Source organism: Thunnus thynnus, chromosome 2, assembly GCF_963924715.1.
Source record: "Thunnus thynnus chromosome 2, fThuThy2.1, whole genome shotgun sequence".
NCBI classification, from domain to species: Eukaryota; Metazoa; Chordata; class Actinopteri; order Scombriformes; family Scombridae; genus Thunnus; species Thunnus thynnus.
The window spans coordinates 19,396,479-19,421,359 of NC_089518.1; the positions used below are offsets into that span (position 1 = coordinate 19,396,479).

The 24,881-nt window shown below is 38.5% G+C and overlaps 1 protein-coding gene across 2 annotated transcripts in view; it reads left to right on the forward strand.

The window, feature by feature from the left end:
• The window catches only part of LOC137195601 (EGF-like repeat and discoidin I-like domain-containing protein 3), a 118,904-nt gene that overhangs the window by 20,443 nt on the left and 73,580 nt on the right, over positions 1-24,881 (forward strand). The window contains exons 2-3 of one of the 2 annotated variants that reach the window (XM_067608105.1): positions 5,971-6,000; positions 17,491-17,619. In XM_067608105.1, coding sequence (XP_067464206.1) covers positions 5,971-6,000; positions 17,491-17,619 — 159 coding nt within the window. Of the gene's footprint in view, positions 1-5,970; positions 6,001-14,536; positions 14,560-17,490; positions 17,620-24,881 lie in introns of those variants that run through there. The other variant, XM_067608113.1, reaches the window with a different exon arrangement.

The window sequence follows — 24,881 nt, forward strand, 5'->3', positions numbered from 1 at the left end:
GCCTTGTAGTGTCAAATTCTGCACATACATCACTCTGCACAGTGAAGCTCAAACATTTAACTGAAGTAATAATAAGAAAAACACATTTTGAATGGAGGGGACTTTAAATTGATGTTTTATCTGATGTTTTGTATAAAAAATATAATTATCCAAACAATCTACAATTATCTATTATCTATTTGTCTAAAATGACCTACTGGTCATCAAAAAGCTTGTTCTTGTTACTAAACATTAAAATTAGTTTTCTCCTCAAACCTCCCAGTATAAAACCATCCACCAGGTCAATGTCATCACACACTGTTATGAAACAGACAGACACTGGCTCCCATGACTGTGTAATAGACTGCTATCATAATTACAATTACTGCAATCATTGTTGTCACCCCTGACCCAGACAAATGTTGATACAGCAAAAGAACACTTTCATCTTGATTATGAAAGCCTTACAGGGTTGTAGGATTAAATACTAATGAAAAGGAAACAACACTGAAAAGGTACAAAAAATATTTCATGCAACCGCCCACTCAGAACTATCCAAATGTATTTACCTCATCATATTACACCTAATGGACAATAATGTCTGAAAATTATTGGTATGTTTCTATTATATATCTTCTATTATGATATCATCTAAAATCTTTGTCATCTCAACAAGTGATGTTGAGAGAAAAGTAGACATGTTGTCTGTATTGCACTTATATTATTTGCTAAGACACAGCTGTGAAACATTTAGATAGTGCTTGTTTAAATTGTTGGCCAATTAAAGAGAAGAAACCGAACACAACCACAGACCAGATTAAACACTTTGGTTTGAAAATCTTTCTCACAACTTCTTTCATGAATAAAAAAAAATGTGTTCTTTTATTTATGTTTTTGGTTTTACCACCAGTAAAACCATGTGCCACATACACACATTACATTACCACAGTACTGGCTATGAGCTGTACCCTGCTGATCGCCCTTTAAGAACGGGTTCACAATTTTTCAAGTCTAGCTTAAAACAACAGTCAGGTGCCCATATGATCATTGAAACAGGTTTAGCTTGCTGTAATCACTCTTCCGGTTCATACTGGCTGTTAGAAGATCCCCTTCTAATGCACTTTAATTCAATTTAAGTGATTCAGTCCTCCTTTTGTGCAAAAATTTAAGTTTATCTGAAGATAATATGAGGCTTCAGCCATCCAAATGAGTCAAATTGAGAGGATGTCCCAATTTAAAGTCTTTTTATTACAAACTTCTTCCTCTTTTTCTTACTATTTCTCTCAAGAATAAAACATTGTCTGGGGAAATTGCATTCTAGCCCTTACTGTTTTTAAAAGTAACTATAAGATGATGGCTTGATTTTGAGGCCAGTCTCAGCTATTGATGACTTGTTTGCTTCCTTGGTGCACCTAATCTTCACCGTAAGATAGTTGCTGTTGCTATAAATTGGAACTAGATGATTCCTGTGTTTTAGACACAAGAAAAAAATGATACATATATCGATATACATGTATTAATGTGTCATTTATGGATATTTTATGGAGAGGGTTGTGCACCATTCCAAGCCTGCTTTGACTAATTAAAGATTTGATTGTTTTTTTAAGAAATATTGAGAAATATATTTTGTAAATGAGGCCTGAGGTCACTCTCTCAAAGCAAATTATTCAACCCTATTGATCAGTATATCTGTTTTTAAAATGTGCTATAGATCCATGTTGTGTTATTGATTTTATATACTGTGTGGCTGGATGTTGCTGTGTGCATGTAAATGGGGTGATTGCTGTTTAAGTGCAACGTTACCCTGTAAAAGTTATATAAACAAAAATAAAAATGCGTTGGTACTAAATGTTGTACAGTTTGTGGGCAAAACTCTTCTGTATGAATGAAAGAAGAGTTTACATGAACCCCTTTAACACAGCCCCAACCCAAACCTGTCACAACACCTACAGTATGTCTACATTTGTGAACACCTTAATACATGTGTTTTAATATATGCATGTGTATCCTCCTTCCTCACTGTGTGTGTGCACTGTGGGTGTGTTTTGTACTTGAACGTCCTGTGCACCGGCCCCTCTATCTCCACCAAACACCTTGAGGTCATATCAGCCCTGTGCTGGACAGGCTGGCTGGTTCCCATTTAGATTATGGATGGTTATTACTGCCTCCTGGCTGTCAGTCAGATTAAACCAATATGTCCCAGGATGGAGGCTTATCTTGCTACAGAGAGGACCTTCTCCTGGGAAGGAGGAGGGGCCATTTAAATAAGTCATCTCCAGAACCTTCCATGTTTTACAAATTTATTAGTGCAGTCTCAAGATGTACCCACGTGTCAAATATTTATTGTGCAAAACGGAACAATATGTTAGGTAATGTCCTTATCTGTCTGTCTCTTGATCCACTGTATCTAAGTATCCATCTTAATAACATTAGGACCATAAGAATTACTTTGGCGTACACTCCCTGCACCTGGTGTTAAATACTGTAAGAAAAGCACAAGAAAACATGCACTCGTGCCTCTAATAGTCCTCCCATAACACATTTAATGGCTTCCAGACTAATTTGTAGCTTGCTGGTTAGACAGCAGAATAGTTGTGTCGCTAAGTAATGAAGGAGATTAACTTAAATTGTTTGATGTTATGTTTATTTACAGCCCAGGGATTATGACGAAGGCCAGTGCATGCTACACAAATATGTACATGGGGGTTTGGCTTGCACCACTTTTTGATGAAATACATTGGACATGACTCAATACTCACTGTTCGTGTTTTTTATCACAGCATTGCATGAGATACAATATAAAGCAAGCACACTTGAGTAGTAAATCATGCTTGTTTTAAGATTCATTATAGATCTGTTTATAGCCCCACTGCTGAAGGAGATACAGTGGGATTTCGCTTTGATGACAACTTTTATGGGGATGGAAATTGAAAGATCTGTTAGATTTGCAGGATTTTATGAATATAAACATTTTAATGCTCAAAGAAAAAGGACACACATGTTGTAAATAATGTTGCCAGGATCTGATAAAAAAAAATGTACAATTACCGGCATAGTGCCACTTTCCTACTTTCCCAGTCTTCAAGCATTTTTTATTTAAAATTCCATGTGGCTTTGTAACCCAATATTTGAAGTATATCCACCAGAATATTTTTAGCAGTGGCTTTAACAACAGGGCGAGAGCTAATGTTTAAAGTCATTCTTTGAAGCCATTTACTGATATACTAATTAGCACCCTTTTTGCAACCTCTCTACCAGGCATGGATGTTAATAGAAAATAACTAATTAACTTAATAAAGTAATTAGATATAAAACTGGACCTTGCAACATAAAAACAGAACACCTGCGGACCCGCTGAGGAACACAACTTTTACTGCAACTAAAATTGTAACAACAAAATTGGTCATTTATTACTGTCTTCCAAAAATGCCCATACAGTATGACAACTTCAAAAACTTTACTTGCCTCCTCTGTTTGTTGCTAAGGTCTGGTTAAGATTAGGCAACTAAAACTACTTGTTAAATCTAGGGATAGATTGTTGTCATAGTTAAAAAAAAAGCCAATGTTTACTGTTAGTATGAGATGGGATGTTTAACCGTTTTCTCCGGTGTCAAAGCCACATGCTTTGTTGACTCAACCCTTCATCCCAACTTCCTCCGTAGGTTTTGTAATAGTTTAACAACATCAAACTACCTCTGGGAGGACAGTAAGTACACTCACAACCAGAAAAGGTCACTTATTAGGAAAGTATAGGTGATTTCAAGTTTTTTGAACAAACTGCCATATCTGTTGTTTTTATGAGTAAAGTCTTGTGAAGGCATACTAGCACCTCTGACTTGCAGACTACATGTTGCGCTCATATGTGAGATAAAGTGTGGTGACTAACTGAGGAGTTACAAGTTTCCTGTTGCAAATGGGAAATACATTTGACTATTTTTAGACAATGATAGCTAATACTGATGTTCACTTCGATGGGAAATAAGTCATGTGATGCAACTTGCATGGATTGTTTCGACTCATCTAGGGAATATCTGCAATTGAAGACATACATTTTGGTGGCCCAGTGTATTGTACAGTGTATTTTATGCGCTGTTATGATTCACCACTTCAACACTTGGATAAACAAAAGAAAACATCCCTTTTATCTCTATCTTCGCAGTTTGTGTATTTATGTGTGGGTGTGAATACTTGTTTGTACTTGGAGGCATATGTTGTTTTTTTCTTCTTTGTCAGTGTGTATTCACTACAGTATGTACAGTATGTGTCTGTAGGCTTTTGTGTGTGTCTTGACCCCTATGGTAAGAGAGGAGAGGAAACGGCAGAGAGAAAACCGCACTAAGCGAAGCGTGGAATGTGCTTGGTTTTGGGATTACATTGGCCTATGTGCATGGGAAAATACAAAGGGGAGCGTCTGCAGCCAGACAGATGAGAGGTTGGGAAAGTGCTTGGCTTTGGCTTCTTGTGACTTCAATGCAAGCTTTCTCTCACATTTAAAGCAGTGTTAGATTCTGCGGTTCACTCTTTAATTCTGTCTGTTATTCAAGATGATGTCTAAGTGAATCATTTCCCCCCCTTCAGTTTTCAGCTGCTGAGATTTGCGGCTGCCGTCTGAGATGAAATCATTCGTTCCAGGGGTGTCCTAAGTTTGTCAAAACAGTCAGCTCAGCTTGTCTTGCTAGACATTTACCAGATACACTGAATACAGACCCCCTAGAAATAAGGTACCACATCAAATTAGATTAAGTTTTTAAAACCCACTGAGAGCACTTTGTGAAGTATTTTTATTTTCACATCTCGAAACACTACATGGGAATGCAGGCAGACAGAACACTAATGTTTGATTTGTAAAGAGGAGAAAAGTCTACTCTGTTGTTTTTCTTTTTCTGTGTTATGATTGGAAATGAGATTTGATTAGTTTTTTTAAATGGATTTGCATGCATTTGCAGCTGCATGGAATGCTGGCATCCATAACTGTCTCTCTGTCTGTCTCATGAGCTGTGTGGCCTTAACCCTCTCCATATGTTAATACCTAATTAGTATTCAAAGCTGTGGATGGAAAACATGGACATGACATTGAATCATACTTTAATTAAGCTGGCATTCTCATTGGTAGGCAGTATCATTAGCTATTGAGAAATAACAGACATGCATATTTAATCTGGTCTTTAGAGCACCATATTTGAGTGCACCAATGCCTTGTTTGTCCATCCATCCATCCATCCATCCATCCATCCATCCATCCATCCATCTATCCATCCATCCATCAGTACATACACCCATCAGTACATACATACATAGGGTTTCACTAATATTAGACAGAGTAAGATTATTTATTTGAGATTTTTTAGATTTCATGAGGGAATTGGTTCATCCTGTAAACATTTCTGATCATCCCCCAACAGCAATAGCAATCTAATTTGTCATCTCATGCATCTGATACCCTTGGTCCTCTGCCTCTGCAACTGTGTCCAGATTTCTGGCACATTTTTTTGGAGCAATTTTACAAGTGATGATGGAGATAGAGGGTTGTGGTAATGATGGTAGACAGGCCAAATCTCAGCCACGGAGCTAGACTGGAGTTTAGGAGCCAGGGATGCAGCAAGCAAGTATGTATGCCACGGGGGCTAATCCTACACTGGTCCAGAATGATGAACACGTATTAGTCAAAGGCCACCGACCAGGACATAGCATAGTTTCTGTGTATGAATGGAGGATGGGCTCTGACACAGTGCCAGGTTACGTTTCAGGGCAGCAGTGTGTGGTAGAGTTTTGTACCCTACAGGTAGCAGGTGTGTCTGCCTTTATGTTCCCTTGGATTTCAAGCCAAATGTTACTACCCATATGGTAGTGCGCGTTGCGATTAATAATTTTGTTGAATCAGGTGTATTACATGCAGCTGCAGCACTGAATACTGTGACATAGTTGTGATAAAGCTAATATGAATTTCCTTTCTTCCCCTCCTCCCTCTTTTTCTCTTCTGTGTCTCAACAGCGGCAGATGGTGAGGAACCAACTTCAGCAGGTGGGAAATTTTTATGCTTGGTAACGTGATTTCCATTCATTTGTGCGTGTGTGTGCATGATTGTGTGTGTATGTGTGATAGAGAGAGAGAGAGAGAGAGCGAAATCTTGGCCAAGCCCCTTCCTTCCTTTATTACCAGTGACTCTAATTCCTGTATCGACTCACTGATCATGCCTGGTCAGCAGTACTCATGATTATTTCATTTTGTAGTATACCGTTCATAAGAAAGTCCTATTTAAACCTCCTCTAATAGTGTGACTCATGAGAAATATCTCCTCTTTGTCTGGCAGAATTTTGAGTCCAATTCAGTCCAGTGATTGCTTTGCTTCATTACTTTTCAACGTGAGTGAAATGTTCTGAATACCTGAGTATTTAGCTTCATTTTTGAAGGGCTGTTTGTGAAAATGATTCTGTGCTCTGATGTTAACTTTATAATCCATTAACTTGAGAGTATAGCAGTTTCAATATCTCAAAACCTTACTGTCATTTAACAAGAGCACAATGCATTGCATCCTTAAATGCAACCCATTAGCATCAGTCTGAATGTACAGTGTATCCACCCCCTAAGGAGTGTATTAAGTGTTTTTCTTGCTGCTTTTAGTGATGGCGAGTAATAGCTACTGTAGTTAAACCTGCAGTGCTTTTACATATAAATGCACGTCTGTTATATTCCAGCATTGCCAAACGAGTTCATACAATTCTGATTAAGCCTATCACCGCCAGATAAATCTCTCTGTATTTCATAGTATGCAGACTTTTTAAAACTTGTGGCTGGTATGACATTCCCACTCTGGTGCATCATTAGTGATGCGTTTTACGTCAACCAGCAATGATAAGTTTCCCCTCAGATTTGCCGGGGAAATTATGTTTGGCATCCTGACCCATCTTGATAGGTGCTCAGCCCTCGGGTATCTTTGCCACAAGTTATACTGGATATGTACGGCTAAAAGCTGTTGTAATTTTTGCTGTAGGACTGTTAATATGTCACTTTATTAAGTTTTAACAGTATTTCCTATTTGGAAATTTGCTCTGATGTGTTCAGAGCTGTGAGGAGCTGCTGGCTGGGTGAGACCAGCTGGTCGGCATACGTCATAAAGCACACATTAACAGTGTTTTTGTAATTATTCTCACTATCGGGGGAGATAAAAGTTCCGCCTGCAGGTTTAAGTAAAGATCTGTGATTATCATACAGAAACTGCCTTTTAAAATGATGTTCCTTAGAGACCATATTTGGTATTCAGAAGTACTGCTTCTCATTATTGAAAGAACTCATGTAACAAGAGTTTTATTACAAAGGCAAGACCACAGAGGACAACAGTAAACAAGAACCTGATTTATCTTCATCAGTGATGCAATTAAAATGTCACTTCACATCCTGGGGAAGTACCGCAACTGACTTTCTAGTGCATCCTCAGCATATAATTGTCTTTGTCCGTGTCTCTTTCATTAATATTAATCTCTGCTGGTTTGTTTGAGATCAATGGGTTAAAAACAAGAATGATTTATTTAGATTAGATATAATAACCTAGAAATAAAAGCAGTTTGTTGTTGCAGTGCTAACTGTCATGTAATTTCAAAGTCTTATGAAAAAATAGAAAGGCATGTATACACGTGCGTGCACACATGAACTCACAATAAATATTTGTTCAAACAGAACACCGATGCTAACTTTTTCAAATTAAAGTTTAATTTCACACAATAAGTAACGACTGAAAAAGCAAATTTTAAATGTCAACATTCAAATGTCAACTTTTTCTCCAAAATAAAGATTCAAATTTGATTATCTGGTGGCATAAATGTCACACAATAGACATACTATAGAGCTGAAATTCTCACAACAACATACGGAGTCCAGTGATCATTGCAAAGTATGTAATATCTGCTCTCATCATATATCTGAAGTAATGTGGTTGCCAACTGTTTATAATGTATACACTGTAATAATTCAGCATAAATATAAATAGCATAAATAATATGTTTTCTATTTGCAAGAATGATGGCAATAAATCCTTTTTCCAAATTATTTCCAAAGCTTTATACATTTCAGATAACAGGGAGAATGAGAGTAAACGGCACAAGAAATAATTATCGGATAACGACCCGAATTAGGTGTGACTTGCGACCACTGACCTGGAACTGGACTCAGAGAGAAAATAGGACAGGCTGATGTGGAAGGCCAAATTACTCTTGACAGGTTTGAAGAATTTAGCGTATCAGCTGTTTTTTTCACAGTCTTCACATATTTAATCTACATATCCACACCCTTTGTCTTGGCTCATTGTAGAGTGGGCTATTCTTCACTACATTTGTCATGCATTTCTTTAGGTACTGTGTGTATCTCCATGTACATAAAATTATTCTCTGTCTATGATCGTATTCTAGTATAGTCTATGACCATCTAAATCTCAAGCAGGTTGAGGGAGGAAAATCTGCTTAGTTTGCTAAACATGACAGAATATTGGATTTCATTTTGCCGTCTGTCACAATTGACTAATAAATGAAGAAATTGGCTACATTTTATCTACTTGAGCTAAGATGAGATCCTTTCTTTACATCTAGGAAAATCTATTCACATTGTAAGAAATGGAAAATTCCTGATTTCAATAAGACACAAATGACATGGGTGACTTACTGTAACTTTACACTTTTACTCCCATAAAGAAATAGTAACGGCTGAGCTGAGAATGACACTGATGAACAATAATTCATATAGTGAGCATACACCAGGCCTAAATGCCTCACCTTTAATGTTGCATTGAATGAAGTAGTGTGAGTCTTTAATGTCGCATATTACATTATTACAACTTCGATTATTTTGATGATTTTTTTTTTAATTAAATGTGATCTTGAATGTTCTCTGATCACTCACAAAAAACATCTGCTCAGTAAAAGTAAATTTAAATCAATTTTCAGCCTCATATAAACAGGAAGTGATTTTAACGGGCGGTAGTCCTTCATTAAGCATCAAGAGCCTCTAATGCTCAAATTTCCACATTAAGAAGAAAATGTTCCCCTTCAAAATCAACTCTGTGAGGGATTTGTTGTCAGCGGCAGTGGATGTGCTCAACATCTGCATACAAGTGTCTTAAGTAGAAAATTCACTTTAAAGAGAAAAAGAGAGAGTGCTATAATAGTTTTGCTATCATCTACTTGTCATGGTCCATTTTACAGATATTTATAAGCTTGATGTGTTTTGATATATCATGATTGTCTACCAATACACCATATTTTATGCTTCATGCACATATCACATATACTAACTTGCTGTTAGACTTAATTTCTTGTTTCTGTCAACGTTCTAAGTTTACATTGAATTAAATCTCAACTGCTTAATTGTCTGCTTGAAGTAGCATGAAATTAAGAATTACTTTGTTGTGGCGTTTTTGTGTGAATTAAATGTTTCACAGGCTAAAGAGTCTTGTACGAATGTTTGACCTAACATCAGCCTTTCAGATTCACAGTGTTCCTGGTATTGATAAAGCAAATCTTATTTTATGCTTAGAGTTACCTCACTTGATGCAATGTGCAGCTTGAAGAGGCTCTATGAGGGGCACTTTTAATGCAAAAGGTTAGGGATAGGGTAACCTGGGGGGGAAAAAAAAACCTCTCTGAGATGAACTTCACCACAATGCTGCAGGTGCCCCAACAAAATAAATCCTATAAAAGCACAAGCCCTGTGGTCTCAAAATACTGGCGGATGCCACTGAGACCGCAAGCAGCAGCATAATTGAGCCTTAAGGTTAAGTGGATAACTAACATGCAGTCTCTAAGCAGAACACAGAACAATAGACCTCCATTGAACAGGTTGGAGCCGGTCTGTGTCTGATTATTTGAAATCTTATTATGTTTACAAGCTAATTGCTTTTAACGTATACAATATGGCATCGGTCACCAACATTAGAATCAGGAAAATTCCTTCTTTAGAGACCTTTCGGAGACAGGGACACCACTGTGACATTTCCATGACATTTAGTCTCTGACAAGACAACCTCCATTTCTGCCTCTCTCTGGATCCTCCAAGAATGATGCTGATATGGAGCGTGACCTCTCCATGTGGATATTTATTTGACACATTCCAAACCATTTTGTTTCTGCATGATTCTTATTAATTTCAACTCTGAAGTGCATGTGTCTGATATTGTCAAATGCTGATGGACTGAAATGGCAGAGTGGCAAGGGCACAGGAGAATAGGAGGCCAAAAGCTCACTAAAAGCTCGAACATACGGCGCCTCATGCTGAGAGCACTGATGTAATATTGGTGGTACGGTGCCAACTTTCATCAGTCGAGGTGAAGGTTGGGTGCAGTGACCATGAGCCTGTGAACCACTGAAGCCATCACATAAAAAGGGGCTGTGTTAAAATAGATTTGACACAATTAGGCCATGTCAGATTTCTCTGTGATGTGGCTGGGTGCACATTCAGAGCTTGAGGAGCTTCAATGTAAATTTCACACTCTTTGGGCACATGAAATATGTTCTTTTAGAATTTTGTAAAGGTGTAACAAGGTGGTCGACAGGCTGGCTTCTCAATTTTAACTCAGTTCTGTGTAAGAGGCCGAAATTGGAAGTGAAATTCAGCTATAGCAGTTTTTCCTGCTGGGGCAGGGGACAGTGTTACTCAGTGCAACCGCCGAGGATCAAGTTGTGAGCAGATCCTTGTTTGTTGTTAGTAAAGAGTATTAAATTAAAGGCACTCTGTATATGATCATCTGGCTTCACAAGCTGACCCACTTCACTGGGATAAGCAGAAATCTTTAGACAGACATCCAGTCAGTCAGTAATGCTTTGTCTGACCTCCTCATGACCCCACCCAATGATGTAAAGGATATTGAGAGCAAGTAAACACTGGGGGTAGTAGTAGCAAGACTTAATTCTTTTTTCTTTCTATTAATTGTCAGCGAAGTAGCTGTTATATATTGTTCACATTGTTTTTACAGAGGAATGTTTTCTCTGAGACTCTAATAGAAAAACTGAGTGAACAAGAGGCTCGATACTTAATTATATCCCTCTTATGAAGTCAAGTGAGTCTTAATACCTCAAGCTTCCCAGCTTCAATGGTGCATTGTAAAATGTTGTTCTGTACACTATATCATTTATAAGGGGCTAAGTTATAAAGTGCAGTATAATAAAATTAGTATTGCTCATACATTTGGAACAAGATAATGTTTGTGACAGCTGTCGGCTATGATGTAGGAGCACATACTGTATGTGGCTTTAACCCTGAAAATGTCAGGCGTTTCGTGATTGATCTGCAAGGAAACAAAGGATGCTTTCCTGTGTTTAACCATTGGTCAGGTTTTCGCAACTGATTGATTGGTCTCTCTTTGCAGCGAGAAAAGAAATCACAGTGCTTGCGCCGGACACAGCACAGCCTCACATCAATCACAGAGGGAGCGTTGGCTTGTACAGCGGAGCAGCAGCTGACATTCACACAAGAAAGCTGCCAATGTTTCCTCCAGACATACATCACGCAGACACGCATCACACAACTTAAATGCAGAGTGAAGAGAGCATTCACCGACAGACCAACGAGGTCCTCTCAGATGACATACAATGTCCTTTTTCTGGGAAAAAGTTGCTTGTTTTCTCCATGAAGTGTTGTGATCTGCAGCACTGTGTCCATTCACCCCTGCTGCTTCCATCATGCCTGTCATTCCATGCTTTACTGAAAATGGTCAGTTGTTGCAGTGAATTAGTGAATTTATGAAAGCATAATAGAACAATTTATTTCCCAAAATGGAAACCCATTAATGGGAAGTATTGTGCTGCTGTTAGTTGAGAGCCTTGTATCTCTAAATATATCTGTGTTTGTTAATGTCAACTTGAGGCAGTAAGAAACTGACTTTTCAGTTCAGCAACCACAGATTTACATTCTTTTTTTTTTGTTGTTGTTTGTTTTTCCAGTAGGTTTTTAAAGGGTCTTGTAAATCTCAACCCACTGAGGACATGATAGCAACCATAGCTATTAGACTAAGAATTGGTGGCCCTTTGTTAGGCACTAAACAATCAAAATTGCATCTGGGGTTTTGCGCTGGTCAAATGAAAAGAGGCACAGCTGAAAATTGCATGTTCGGTCTCATGCGATTTGCATTTAAAGGCTTATGTTCAGAAATTCAAAACATGGGAGGAGCGAATGCAAATGTATACAAATATCTTCAGAGGGTGAGAGACGACTAGTCATGCTGAAACAGTGAGAGAGACAGACAAAGAGGGAAAAAGAAACACAAATAAAAAAGAACAGCAATACAGCAACCTGCTGTGTTTCACACAATTTTACCTTTCTGAAACTTGTAATATCACCCATGTTTTTTTTCTATTGGCAAGTTCGCATCATCTCCCTATGGATTGATTTTGTGATATAATATGCTGAGTGCCACATGTCCCTGTGGGATCCAATCATATGGCACATGATCACTTGCAGTATTGCTACCACCGATCAGGGTTTTTTTTCTTTTGGCTTTTTTCAACAAACTGAATTTAAAAATGTGCCGTATTTCCCTCACCTTGAAGTATCCTTAGTTCTGAATTGTCACCCAGCTCCATAAATCACAGAATCAGCAAATCACGCTTTTTGAAGTATTGCTCTTAAGCATTTTGGAGCCATTTATATCTAAAAAAATAACAGATTTCTGACTTAAATGTAGCCATCACACAGAGCGCACTCTTTCAGTATCTCTCTCACTCATTCATTTTGACTCCCTCTCTCTCCCTCTCTCCCTCTGCCTGCTTCCCTGCTTTTTTTCTGCTTTATGCACTCTCCATTAGGGAGCCTGTCAGTACGCCTTGGTTCGACTATAGATTGTCACGTCAAAACAACCCTGAAACCTGTCACCCCCACTCCCTCGGAGAGCAAGGCCTCTGTGAAGCTATTATACGTTCCTCTGTTCAACTGATTAGCCACTGCTCTCATTATTACTGATACAGGTCCTGGCTTTGAAATGGCATGACTTCGATAGGATTACCTTGTTTGTAATTCATGTCCAGAGGCATACTAATTCCAATGAGAGAACAATAATAAGCTTGCTTGTGGTGTTTATTTATTTATTTTCTTTCCTGACTTTATTTTTTAAGCCTATACAGGTTCGGCTAGTCTTAAATGATCTAGCAGATGATGTAGTGTACAAGTCAAGGCCGCACCCATTTACTTGACATTGTCAAATATTTTGCTCATGGCTGTTCATTTGTCAGATTGACTTAAGAGGGCATGATAGTCTCACCCTTGAGACTTCTTCTTGTTGCTTATCACTTAAAATGAAATAAGAGACCTTTCAAAGCACAGTTAACCTGTCAACTATAAGATATGACTGTAAAAAGACTGGAATAGAAATTCTATCAAGAGACTGGATATTTCAGAGACTCACGGAAAAGCAAATTAGTTTTGCTTCTTTTGGTTCTTTTGTCAACAGACTTTTAAAAGCTTAGGACTGACATTATCGCATTAGAAATTACATAGACCACTAGACTTTCACTTGTTTGTTCAACATGCCCTTAGCTTTAGCCATGTTTGCATTAATATCCAACGGGGGAGACTTCCAAACTTTTTCCATCTAATCTCAATCTACAAAGTTTTGACAGCCTATGCGCAGTTGTACAACTTGATGTTTAAAAGATGAGACAGCTAGGCAGGTCCTTGAGTTATGAAACCAATAACTCTGCGTCAAGGCCTCATCATTTACATTTGGCCTCATGCTGCAGGTTAGCCCTAGAGGGAGGTTTTGGCAGTAATATGGCATCAAGCTGTGGGCACTGCCAGCGAAGTAATATATTGCTGTGAGACCAAAAAAAGAGAGAGAGCTTAGACTTGTACTTTACTTTGTAATTAATAAATCATAAACAAAAAATACAAAGGCACACTGCTTTGCGAAAATTAAAAACTAAAACTGTATATAGTGTTGGAGGCTCACTAAAGACTTCTGCTGGCCTAGACGACTAACTTATTGTTTACCCTCTGGCTAAATTGAATGGGGATAAAACCATTCAATCGTTTTTTTGAGTGTCATTCAAAAAAATATATCCGCTGATTTAAAAACGTGTCTTTCACAATGTAAGTCTATGGGAAAAAGTCTTTTTGGTTCCAATAGCATCACGTGACGTTGTAATTACACAGTCTGGCCACTATGTCAAGTTGGCTTCAAAGCCCAGCGCTGTTCCTAAGGGCTTGGTTTCAACTCACAGTCTTCTTCAGGGTCCTGTATTTTTGGCTGGACCAGCCATGGAAAAGCTCTATAACCTTGAATGTCTGTCCGTCACTGAGTCACTGACTGAGTGATGAAGTTACACCATTGGTTGGCCAGCCCAGTTTTGGAATTTCCCCATTGACTGTTGCCCTTTCAAGATGAATCAGCGGAAATTTCTATTAAGTCCTGAGGGGGCGTTTACAGAGGAGTCCCAAGCGCAGCTTACTCTCAGCGGGACTGATAGTGAGCACAGTGCCAAAGTAAGTTTTAAAAACACACATTTACCGACCAAAGCATCTCATATGGAGGCTCCGATCCTGACAGGAGCACCAATTTGCAGATACAAAGATGCGCCGGATCCATTTGACCAGTCTGCATGGCAGGTAGCAGCTAATTAGCATGGCTGGAATTGTTAGCATAGCCGTGCCATACTGTGTGTAGCCCATAGACTGTATAAAAATAAGGTGCAGCCGCAGTGTGTCTGGTTTAACTGCACCATGCTGGGCAGGTGACAGGTGTGTTTACAGTGTTTGTATGCTCTGAAAGACGTCACGGCACGGATATAAAGTCACAGAGCTGACGGACTATTAGCCTAGCATGCTACTCCTATGTAAACATATGGAGACCATATGTTTACAAACATCTGCAGATAGAAACAGATGAAAGAGCAGGGGGAGTTAACAGATAATTAGAATAGTCATAATTAAAATTAATACAAGTTTTCTTTCAAGTCCAACATCCCAAGATATGAGTGGAAAGTATTTTTCTTGCAACTGCATTTATACCCTTTTTTTTGTTTGTTTTTACTCAAACATCGCTTAGTGATATGCTACTTCAGTTCACTTTAACAACAAATATTACTGGGACCTCTACAGAAAATTGCAGATGAACATTTAATATCCAGGAATTCACATTATAGACACTACCACTTAGGCCTACTATCCCTGTAACAAATTGGCCAAAATTTTGCATATTGACCGTAACTTGTCCTGCCATTAACTAGGTTTTGACCTTATGACTTATTGATCACAAAGCAAAGTACAAGTCTAACCTCTCTCTTTGGTCTCATGATATGTCCTTGGATCTAAAGAGAACCTGTTTTTTGATACCTGAATTCGTGAAGTAGCACTCCTCAGCCAGGCATTTTCTCTCTTTATAATATATTGCTGTGTCATATTCATTTGGTAGTAATAACTTTGATTCAAAGCACTGGGTATCATCATTGGTCCCAAAGAGATAACATTAAGAGGAGAATTATTTAAAAAAAAAAAACACACACACACACACACACATAGAAAATGCTCCAACTGGGTTATTAATCATTACCAACACTACTTTTTCTTTTTTTTTCTTTTTTTGATTGAATTTTTTTCTTTTGTTTTCTAAATCCCCAAAGCATGAATTCACTAGCGGCTACAAAGCTTCCCAGTGTTCTCCACACCCAAACATTGAAGAGAAAACAATGGCAAAGATGAATGGGGTGCTGCATACACAGCAAGAATGCATGTGCTTAGTGCCTATGAATATGAATCCTCTTGCAAATTAGTGTTTGGCGCATAAGGGCCTTTCTGTACTGAACTGTACTGACCCCCAGACAGAGTATAGCATACAGTGAGCACCCTTTGATTTTCAGTAGGAATGCTTAACTATTGTAATCTATTTGATGTGGAACAGCAACATGTGGAAACTTTTACAAAGTGGGCCAGCATTCAAAATGACTGGAGGCTCTGAATACAAATAAAAGCAAAAAGTTTCAAACTATGCAAAAAAAAAAATCTCTATATTATTTAAAGGGTACTATTTAAAGGCAAGTTCTGTTAGTAAAGTAAGCCTGGCTGCAGCAGTCATATTTTCTATACTTTGCCATTTTATCAAGTTTCCAATTAAATGGCTAAATGTAACGGGAACTTGGGAACTTACTACACCATTAACTCTTGTTGAGGTCACAATGTGTACTAAGAGCACTGAGAGAGGACGGTCTTTTTTTTTTTTTAAACAATTCATCCTGAATTTAATACTCCAACTTCTCACACTTTTCTCTGCATGGTATAGTTTATTTTCCATTACACACTAGGGAGCAACCAAAAATCATAGTCTCAAAATGTGTCTTATACTGTACACACAGTGGCACCTTGAGAGTTAGAATTAATGTCACTGTATTGAAGCTTACATATATTTTTAAATTTAGAAACAAACATTATTTTTGAATATTTATTGATGTAGACTGATGTAAAGTTATCAACCAAAAAGGATCAAAGATTGATGCGACAGCTGTCAATAGCATCCAGGGCCTTTTGTAAAACTGTCTTGTACTGTCCTTACTGCATACTGAACCTTCTGTTATTCAAAGAAGAAGTAGTAGCACCAATGGCAAAAGGTCAGTTATTAATTATCCAGCGAGCCTGTGCCTCATACCCAGTGGAGCAGGCGTCTATGCAATCACTCAAGCAAAAGCTCTTCAGAAAAAAAAATGTTTTGCACTGTAGAATAAAAATACAGTACACTATTTATAATTGGCCTTCTAAACAAACAAAAAAAAAAAAACGTGTAAATTGTGCATTACAGTGTCCACTTCTCATTTCTATTTATTTCAAATTAAACACTTGTCTCTGTTGTAACAAATTACTTTTGGATTCATTGATATCATCAATTTTTCTGTCTCATATTCAGGGTATTCCACTTAGTATTCAGCCACCAAAATCTCCTCTGCAATCTCTGCTCTTGTGTGTGTGTGTATGTGTGTATGTGTGTTGGCGTGCATACTTTCTTTGCATATATAGCTGATACTGCTCTACCTTGCAGCCAGTCCACTTAGCGCTGTAAGAATGAAGTCTTGCCTTCCTGTAGGGGACATATTCAATGATTTTTAGATGGTGCCTTGGGCAGCCCTCCAGACCAAAGAGACCCTCAGCAGTCACTGAAAGCCAGCCACTCCTCGCTCTCGTGTCATCTTCAGTTTTACCTGTCAAACAGTTTTACTTACACACTGTCTCACAAGGTCTAACTCAATGTAATTTATTCATTCAGACTTTTTTTTCAAATACACAGCCAATGTACACCTTTGTTTTGTTTAGTTTTTTTAAACCAATGGCTGTGGTAGCACTGTTTGTAACTGTTGGCATGAGAGTATTTTATTCATGTGCACACTGAAAAACAGTGTGCTACATGAAAGTGAATTTATTACCTGGAACATTGTGTACTTTTATGCAAAGTAAATGAGAAAGTAAGAGTTGTAGCCCATTACCAGTGTCTCATATTTTAATATCTCATAAGTGGTAAGAAACACTGTTTTTCTTTTTTCCTTTTCGTTGCAGGACCGTGCCATCCAAACCCTTGCCACAACAGAGGGACATGCGAGATCAGTGAGACCTACCGGGGCGACACCTTCATTGGTTACGTCTGCAAGTGTCCACCAGGCTTCAGTGGAGTTCACTGCCAACACAGTAAGTTAGACCACCCTTTTTGTTGTTTCTTGAAACCTTGAAACATTGAAATAAATTCTCCCAGAAGTGAATATTAAATTAAAGAGATCATAATATTTCTCCTTTTACACATTTCCATGAAGTATGATTTGTACATTTGATACTGAAGGTTTTCCAACACAAAAAAAAGACCTTGAACAGTGAATAAATGTTGAACAGCTGACAGGAAGTAAATCATTTTGAAAGGACGAGTTCAGCAAAATGGTCGTGGGTTTGGTGGTGAAAAGAATTGCTGAACTTGCTTTCTTTTGTTGAACATGCTCTTAATAAAGGTTAGTGTCAGAAGGTTTTTGCTGCCTATGAGATAATACTTTAGGTTAGGCCAGGAGCATTGTTCTCAGCCTCACCACAATTTATGCTCTATCTTTAAACTGACTCTCTGAACTCTGAAGCCTCTAATGTTCTAAAACTGAGCACAAGGGTAATCACTAGCACAAATGTAGGCTACAAGCACATGTGGGTTTGCCCAAGGTTTTTGCTTTTGGTTATCATAGAAGCAGAAGTAGTTTACATTATCATTGGGAATCATTTTAATATGTATTTAAATGTATTTTGGATGCAACAAACTGGCAGGTATATCAAGATGAAAGGGTTTCTAGTGATTTTGAAGAGAGTATATATGTACCTCTGACTAATACAAATATTGCTATTTCCACTTGTGTTTGCATTATGCTGCGATCACACTACGCTGCACATTTTGTCGTTGCTGGGAAATTCCCAGCACTGGGCCTGATTATGCCTTGTAGTGTGACATAATGAAGAACAGTCGTATGGCATCTGGGATGCCCCGCGTCACCCTGAGGAAGAGTCTAGCATGTCAGAATCTTTTGTGTTTTCCTGACTAGTTTGACATCTCCAATGACATGTTCCTTGACGTTGACCAATAGGATGACAGACTGTTCTCTGATATGTGCACATATGTAAACACTGACACAGAAAGTCAAAGCTGTCCAGTGGCTGTCTGGCCGAGCTGAGCCACATTTAGTGTCTCAGATAGCGGGGAGAGCAGTGGCTCATCTCTGCCTGATTCAAGGCTGATTCAGGCAGGAAAACCTGCCATCAGTCATCAGTGACCATTTTCTTGATTTCAGTTATATATATCACTATATAGTTTTTCAGTTAAAACTGAAATTAAGAAAATGAGCCACTGCTCTCCTGCTGTCGGTATACTTGGAGCCAGGAGCAACTGTAAAAAAAGTGGACACATACCTGACAAAAGTGGCAACTGCTGACTTTGCAAAATTATAAAATGAGAGGCCTTAGTAGTGTATTTATGATATATGATATGATTTATCTATGGATTACAGACACAAAAACAAAAATCGAAGGTATAACATATTAAAGTGAAAACATTTATTTCCAACATGGTCCCAAGATGTTAGAAGACAAAGAAAACTTTAAGAAACACATTTGATGGTATTGCAGAATACTGTTGTTGATGATTGTTGATGGAAACAACAAGGAGCAGCGGAGTGTGTTTTTTCTTTTGAAATTTCAAAAAATCAAGTTACTTTTTTTCTGAAGCAGTCACTTTTAAGTATTCTCAGCAGTAGTTACTGGCTCAGCAGTTTTGAAATCAATTTCACGGCAAACATTAGATGGTGTCAAGGCTTGCTTGTGTCAATAGTACTTGCAGTGCTGCTTACCGAAGAGTCTGTTATTTACTGTCAGGAAGAGAAATTTAGATAATGACTCAATTTATCTGAAAAAGAAAGGATGTCATATAACAGGTAGAATCATCAGCAGTTAGCCAGGAGTACAAATACTCAAGTAAAGCATCAAATGTATACATTCGTATCTTGTCTTGTGCATTTGTAAAAGATCCCAGGATTTTGAAATAGCTTGTAGCTTTGTCTTTAAGTGCTAAATCTTTCTAAATCCTGCAGTATGATATATAGGCCAAGTCCTGTGGCTGCCCTGCCTGTATATGCTTGGCTGAGCATTGCATTAGCCTGCACAACACAGTTGTCCTTCATTGTGGGTTTGCTTGTAAGTAATGGAAAATGTATTATGGTGCAAACTGTGTGGTTAGATGGATACGTATTGGTTTGAAACAGAGAGAGAGTGATAGACATATGAGAGAGAGAGAAATAGATATGTTAAACAGTTCTGCAACACTTACAGTACACCAAGGTTAAATAAGACAGCAGTTTAGGGGTTATATGTGCTTGTTTACTTGTTTACATGTCATTGTTTTTTTTCCATTTTATTCAAATAAAAAGCACAAAAGGAAATGGAGCAAGTAACTATATCAACTGTATGTCATTGTATTTGTCTCCAGCCAGAAATGTGAGCGATTGGCTAGCATTCATGTCATAATTCAGTTATTGTTTCCTATTAAGCCCTTAGGGTGGTGGAGAAACTGATTTGATATGGGCTGAATGCATTAATGTCTGCCAATTTTCCTCACGGCCATTACAGTTGAATGCAAGAGAGTGGGTGAGAGAGAGAGAGAAAAGGGAGAGGGAGAATTCTGTATCTGAAGGCATTAATAATCAAATCTATCGCCTGGATAATTACTGCAATTAAATGATAAAGACACATAAATAATCCTTCCTTTTTAGAATGACAGTTTAACTGACTTTGTCATGGTATGGTGTTGGCTTTTAACTGATGACACGCTTAATGGAAAGGATAAAAATGTGAAAAAGATATTGGTTAGATACAAGCTGACAGGAAACAAGACAAAAACAATGGTTGTTTCAGTTCTGGTGAATCAGTCTTATTTGAATGAATATCTCCAATTATAATGGCTAGATAATGATATGTCAATTTTCACTGCTGATGACAATTCTTCACTAACTTCATAACATCTACTACATAACTTTTAAATACTCCATCTGTCGATACGATGCACTAATCAGTACATTCATTAGTCTTTTTTTAATAAGCTCCCAGCTGTTACATACGATACTGAAAGGACCACTGCTGCTTGGAATAGTTTCTGTTGATTGTAAAATATTAAACCAACACTTAGAAAACAAACCCTTCACTCTACATGTTTTTGAAGTTGGATTCACCTTCTTACAATGTTACAATGTTACAATTACATCTGAGAATTAATACAACACAAGCAAGGATCTAGTCAGGAGAGAACAACATGAGAAAGTGCCATAAAGCTAAGTTCAAGTCCAATAGGACGTAGGTGCCAGCAGGTAGTGTACAGAGGCAATGCATAGAGTGCATAGAAGCAGATTTTTTTTTTCAGTCCATCAGGTGCAGAGGTGTTCACAAAAGAGCTGGTTCTTTAGCTTTTTCTTAAAGTTAGGGAGGGACTCTGTGGATCGAATGAACTTTGGTAACTCGTTCCACCACCAGGGAACTACAGACAAGAAGTGTCTGTGGTGGCAGCACCAGGCGCCGTTCCGCCACCTTCTCCTCATGCAATATCTAATTCAGTGTTTTAACCCAGATGTTTGGTCTTTTGTTTACTCTGTCCTATACAGACATAACATACAGTATGTGTAGGCCAGCTCAGGCTTTTATACTGTTGCTCTTACTGTCTCCTTGCTCTGTCAGAGCCAAATCCAATTTCACACCTTGTAACGTTATCCTAAATACATGCACTACATATCCTGCATGTTAGAGCTGTTTTATGAAGCTTTGCCAGGATTGGTGTTGCATATGGACAAGTAGGATAAGTACAAGCTATTTCAGACTTCTTTGACGGGGAGCTATTGTGCATAGTACTTACTGAACATAGCTGCCTTTACCTCACAAAAGATGTTGAGATTTCAACATTCAGGGAATATGTCAGACAATCACAGTTGAAGGTGAAGGCAATGTGCAGTCACAGCAGGCGCCATTAAATTCAACAGTTTATATGTTTGATTTCACTGAGAACTTTATATGCAGTTTTATATTTATATGCAACATTATCTGCAATTCCATTTTAACTCAAGTTTATAAAATATCACAGATAATATTAAATTCTTGTCTTTTACATTTCTGTTAAAAATGTGCTTGTGCTAAACTAAGTTTTTTACTTAGTTATACTGTTTTATACCAGTTTTAAATCAGTTTTACAAGGTCCAATTCTCAACACCATTAGAGAAATCCAGGGTTAACTTTGGTTTAATGTCACTGCTTTTATTATTAGAGCCTTTATTATTGCAAAGTCATTCTTCTTTCGAATAGTGCAGCATCACATCCCTGTGGTGAAAACAGAACAAGTGCCACATTATCAGGAAAGGAGCCAAACAATGTAATGAACTATCACAGTGTGAAGATAGGGACTGATTGCCGCAGTAATCTTAAGGTTCTAGATCATTTTTAGGGCACATGTTCTCAGTTTATCAAAGACATATGGAGTATAAACTATTAGGATTTTTATTGGGGAAGTTTTCTTATTTCCCTACACAGAAATTTGCATTAATCTCTCACCACATACAGTCTTGTGTAACCAGGCTGACATGAACAGCACAGCTGAATTTGATGCAGTGATGCTAAATCCTATCTTGGAAAGTTGGCAGATCAGATGAAGATATGTCACCCTGTTCTCTCTTTGCCTATCAAAGCTTGATCAAAAGTTTGTCTGGTTGCTTATTTACTCTTTTTCAAAGATGTCGGTTTTCTCTGGTTCCTTTTAGCTCTTACTCAGTGATACTGAATGTGGAGCTCACTGCAAATCACATTGAAATTCAAAGCTCATTGTGAAACTGTTTCCAGATAGTGTGATCCAATGTGGTAAGGCTGGTTATTCATGCACATATATAGGCACTGTAAAAAAGAATGAATGAACAAGTTAATTTGGTCAAATTGCCTATCAGATGACTGGTGTTAACTCTCTGATTCACTCTCTTTCCATGGTGTGGAAGTCCTTTGAGCAGATTCCATCTTGCTCTTTGATCAATATGTGTCTTTGCCTTTCTGAAACACACCAGCAGGGCAGAATTGATTGAGGTTAAATGTAGGATGTGTGAGGATTTTTTTTAAGAATGGCCCTGTATTTGATCATGTATTGACAGTTGCTATCATGCTGTATTAGCCCTGCTGCCTCCGCAGCCTCTTGCCACAGGATAATCAGCCAGTGTTTATGGCTTTGGCCGAATGTAAAGCCGCAAGGAGCCATTACTGTTAGTCAATTCACCTGGGGCAGATCACAGACTGCCTTTCATCAGCACAAGAGAGAGAAACTCTAGGATAAGAGAGACTCCATGATGACTCAGTTTGTGCTTACTCTTTGGTAGCACATTTAAGACTGCATTTGTGACCTGTTCACTGTATTTTGCAGCTGGTAAGGCGGTGTCCAGTTGTGACATTTCCTCTTCCTGTTTATTTCTCGTCTGACTACTCACCTTGACATGGATTTTTATGGAGAGTGTGACTTATTTTCTGTTGAGCTCAATTTACTGCTTTAGAGTGTGATAATAGCATAGCACTACAGCTCGAGGCAGCAGGAATGTGTATCAAAACGACAGTTATGTACATCTTTACATTTGACTACAATAATAGACTCTATTAGTCAGGCAGAAAGCGGTGGCACAGGTCCGACAGTTTCTCCCAGCACCCATTCCCTACCCCTTTAACGCCCACCACCTCACTTTACCAGCACTTCTCCAAGTGTTTACCTGCAACTCTTCAAGCGAAAAATGACTTGCCCTTCTCAAACTTGCCACCAGAGGTGACTTTGTAGCAGCGGATCTACACTTGTGATGGAAGAGGGAGGGAGCTCTTGTTTGTCAGCTTATCTTCCACTCCTAACATGCAGGCCAGTGAGGGAGGACAGTGGGTGAGGTAAGGAAAGAGTGGTAGGCTTGTGGTTTTCTGCTCCCTCTCACCATGATTGTGGCAGTTGTTAATCTCCTTCTGACTGTGAGGCTCCACAGTGGAAGTCACTCTGGCAAAGATCACAGTGAAGAATGAAGATTTCCTTCTTTTTTTGCAGTAGTGCTTAAATGTTAATTGCATCTCACCAGGCCTGAAAACTGGGGTATGCAGTTTTTTGGAAAAAAAAAAACAGCCCTCCTCCTGCAGCTCCCCCCCCCCTCTCCTCTCTGTCCTAAGCCCCTCCCACCAGATGAGCATGGGCATATGCACACTTCATATGCACATGTAACACAACAGTGTATAAGGCATAACAACCTTAGTAAACAGTTAACAGGACCACCTCTCGGCTGTTTGAAGTCCGCCACAAAAGTAATGAGTGTCCCATCTCCCTGTCTCTTTCATTGTCTGCCTACAAAACCTCCTCAGTCACCAGTCCGTCAGAGAGCCAGACCCAGACCTGCAGCTCCGAACCGAGTCCCAGAGCGACAAGCAGCACCAGGACACAGAGATGACTCAGTATCTGACCTGAAGCCACAGCGATGCATAAAAATCCATCACTGCTTTTCACTGCTGGGAGCCGAGTTCACTTCCATTGAAAGTCTCTCACTCTGGCGTTGTTTATTAGGTTATGTGCAGTTCAGTTTCCCCCGCACTACAGGCAATAGTCTGATGAATGCATGTTGCTTTTCATTCTGCTTTCTGTTGATATCCCCATCTTTTTTTCTGCAACTCATGCAAGTCACTTCCTACCCATCAGTATCCTACTGCTCACCTAGCCTCCAAACTTTCTGTTTGTCTCCCTAGCCTTGTGGAAGACTCTGGTCATTCAAAATGAGTAGGTACACAGGCAGAGTGCACACAGATAGGCAGGTAGGCCATCCAATCTTTCATGCGGGCCGGATGAAATGATTGGACGGACCTATTAGAGGCCTATGACAGCCGCAGATACCGGATTTTTTTCTCTTTATTGTTAGAGCATTTGATTTATTGATTGCTGTTGGGATGTAAAGAGAATTTCAACAAATATAACAAAAAATGCTTCTAAAATACATTGTCTACCCTGGCTTTAAAAAAATCATAAATCCTTCAAGAAATGTCCCTCTTTTAATAAACAGAACAGTACGTTTATATGCTTTAAACACTGATATTGTATATAGATTCCATAGCAGGAAAGCTTTAATTAAAGTTAAATTAATACATACTGTGGAATTTAAACCTTATCAACAATTTTAGCACCATCAGTCGTGGAGACAGTATACAGAATGCCGGACATGTGAACTAAATGAGTGTTTGTTTGCTCTTCTGTTCATAGTGAATGTTATTTTGTAGCAGAAAATAGGCCCATAATTCCAGCAAATGATCTTGCAAATTGCCACTGTGTCCACAAAATCAGCTTCCTATTCATCTCAGTGGAGCAGCTCCACAAAGTGCTGTTGCTGTTTTATTTATAGCTC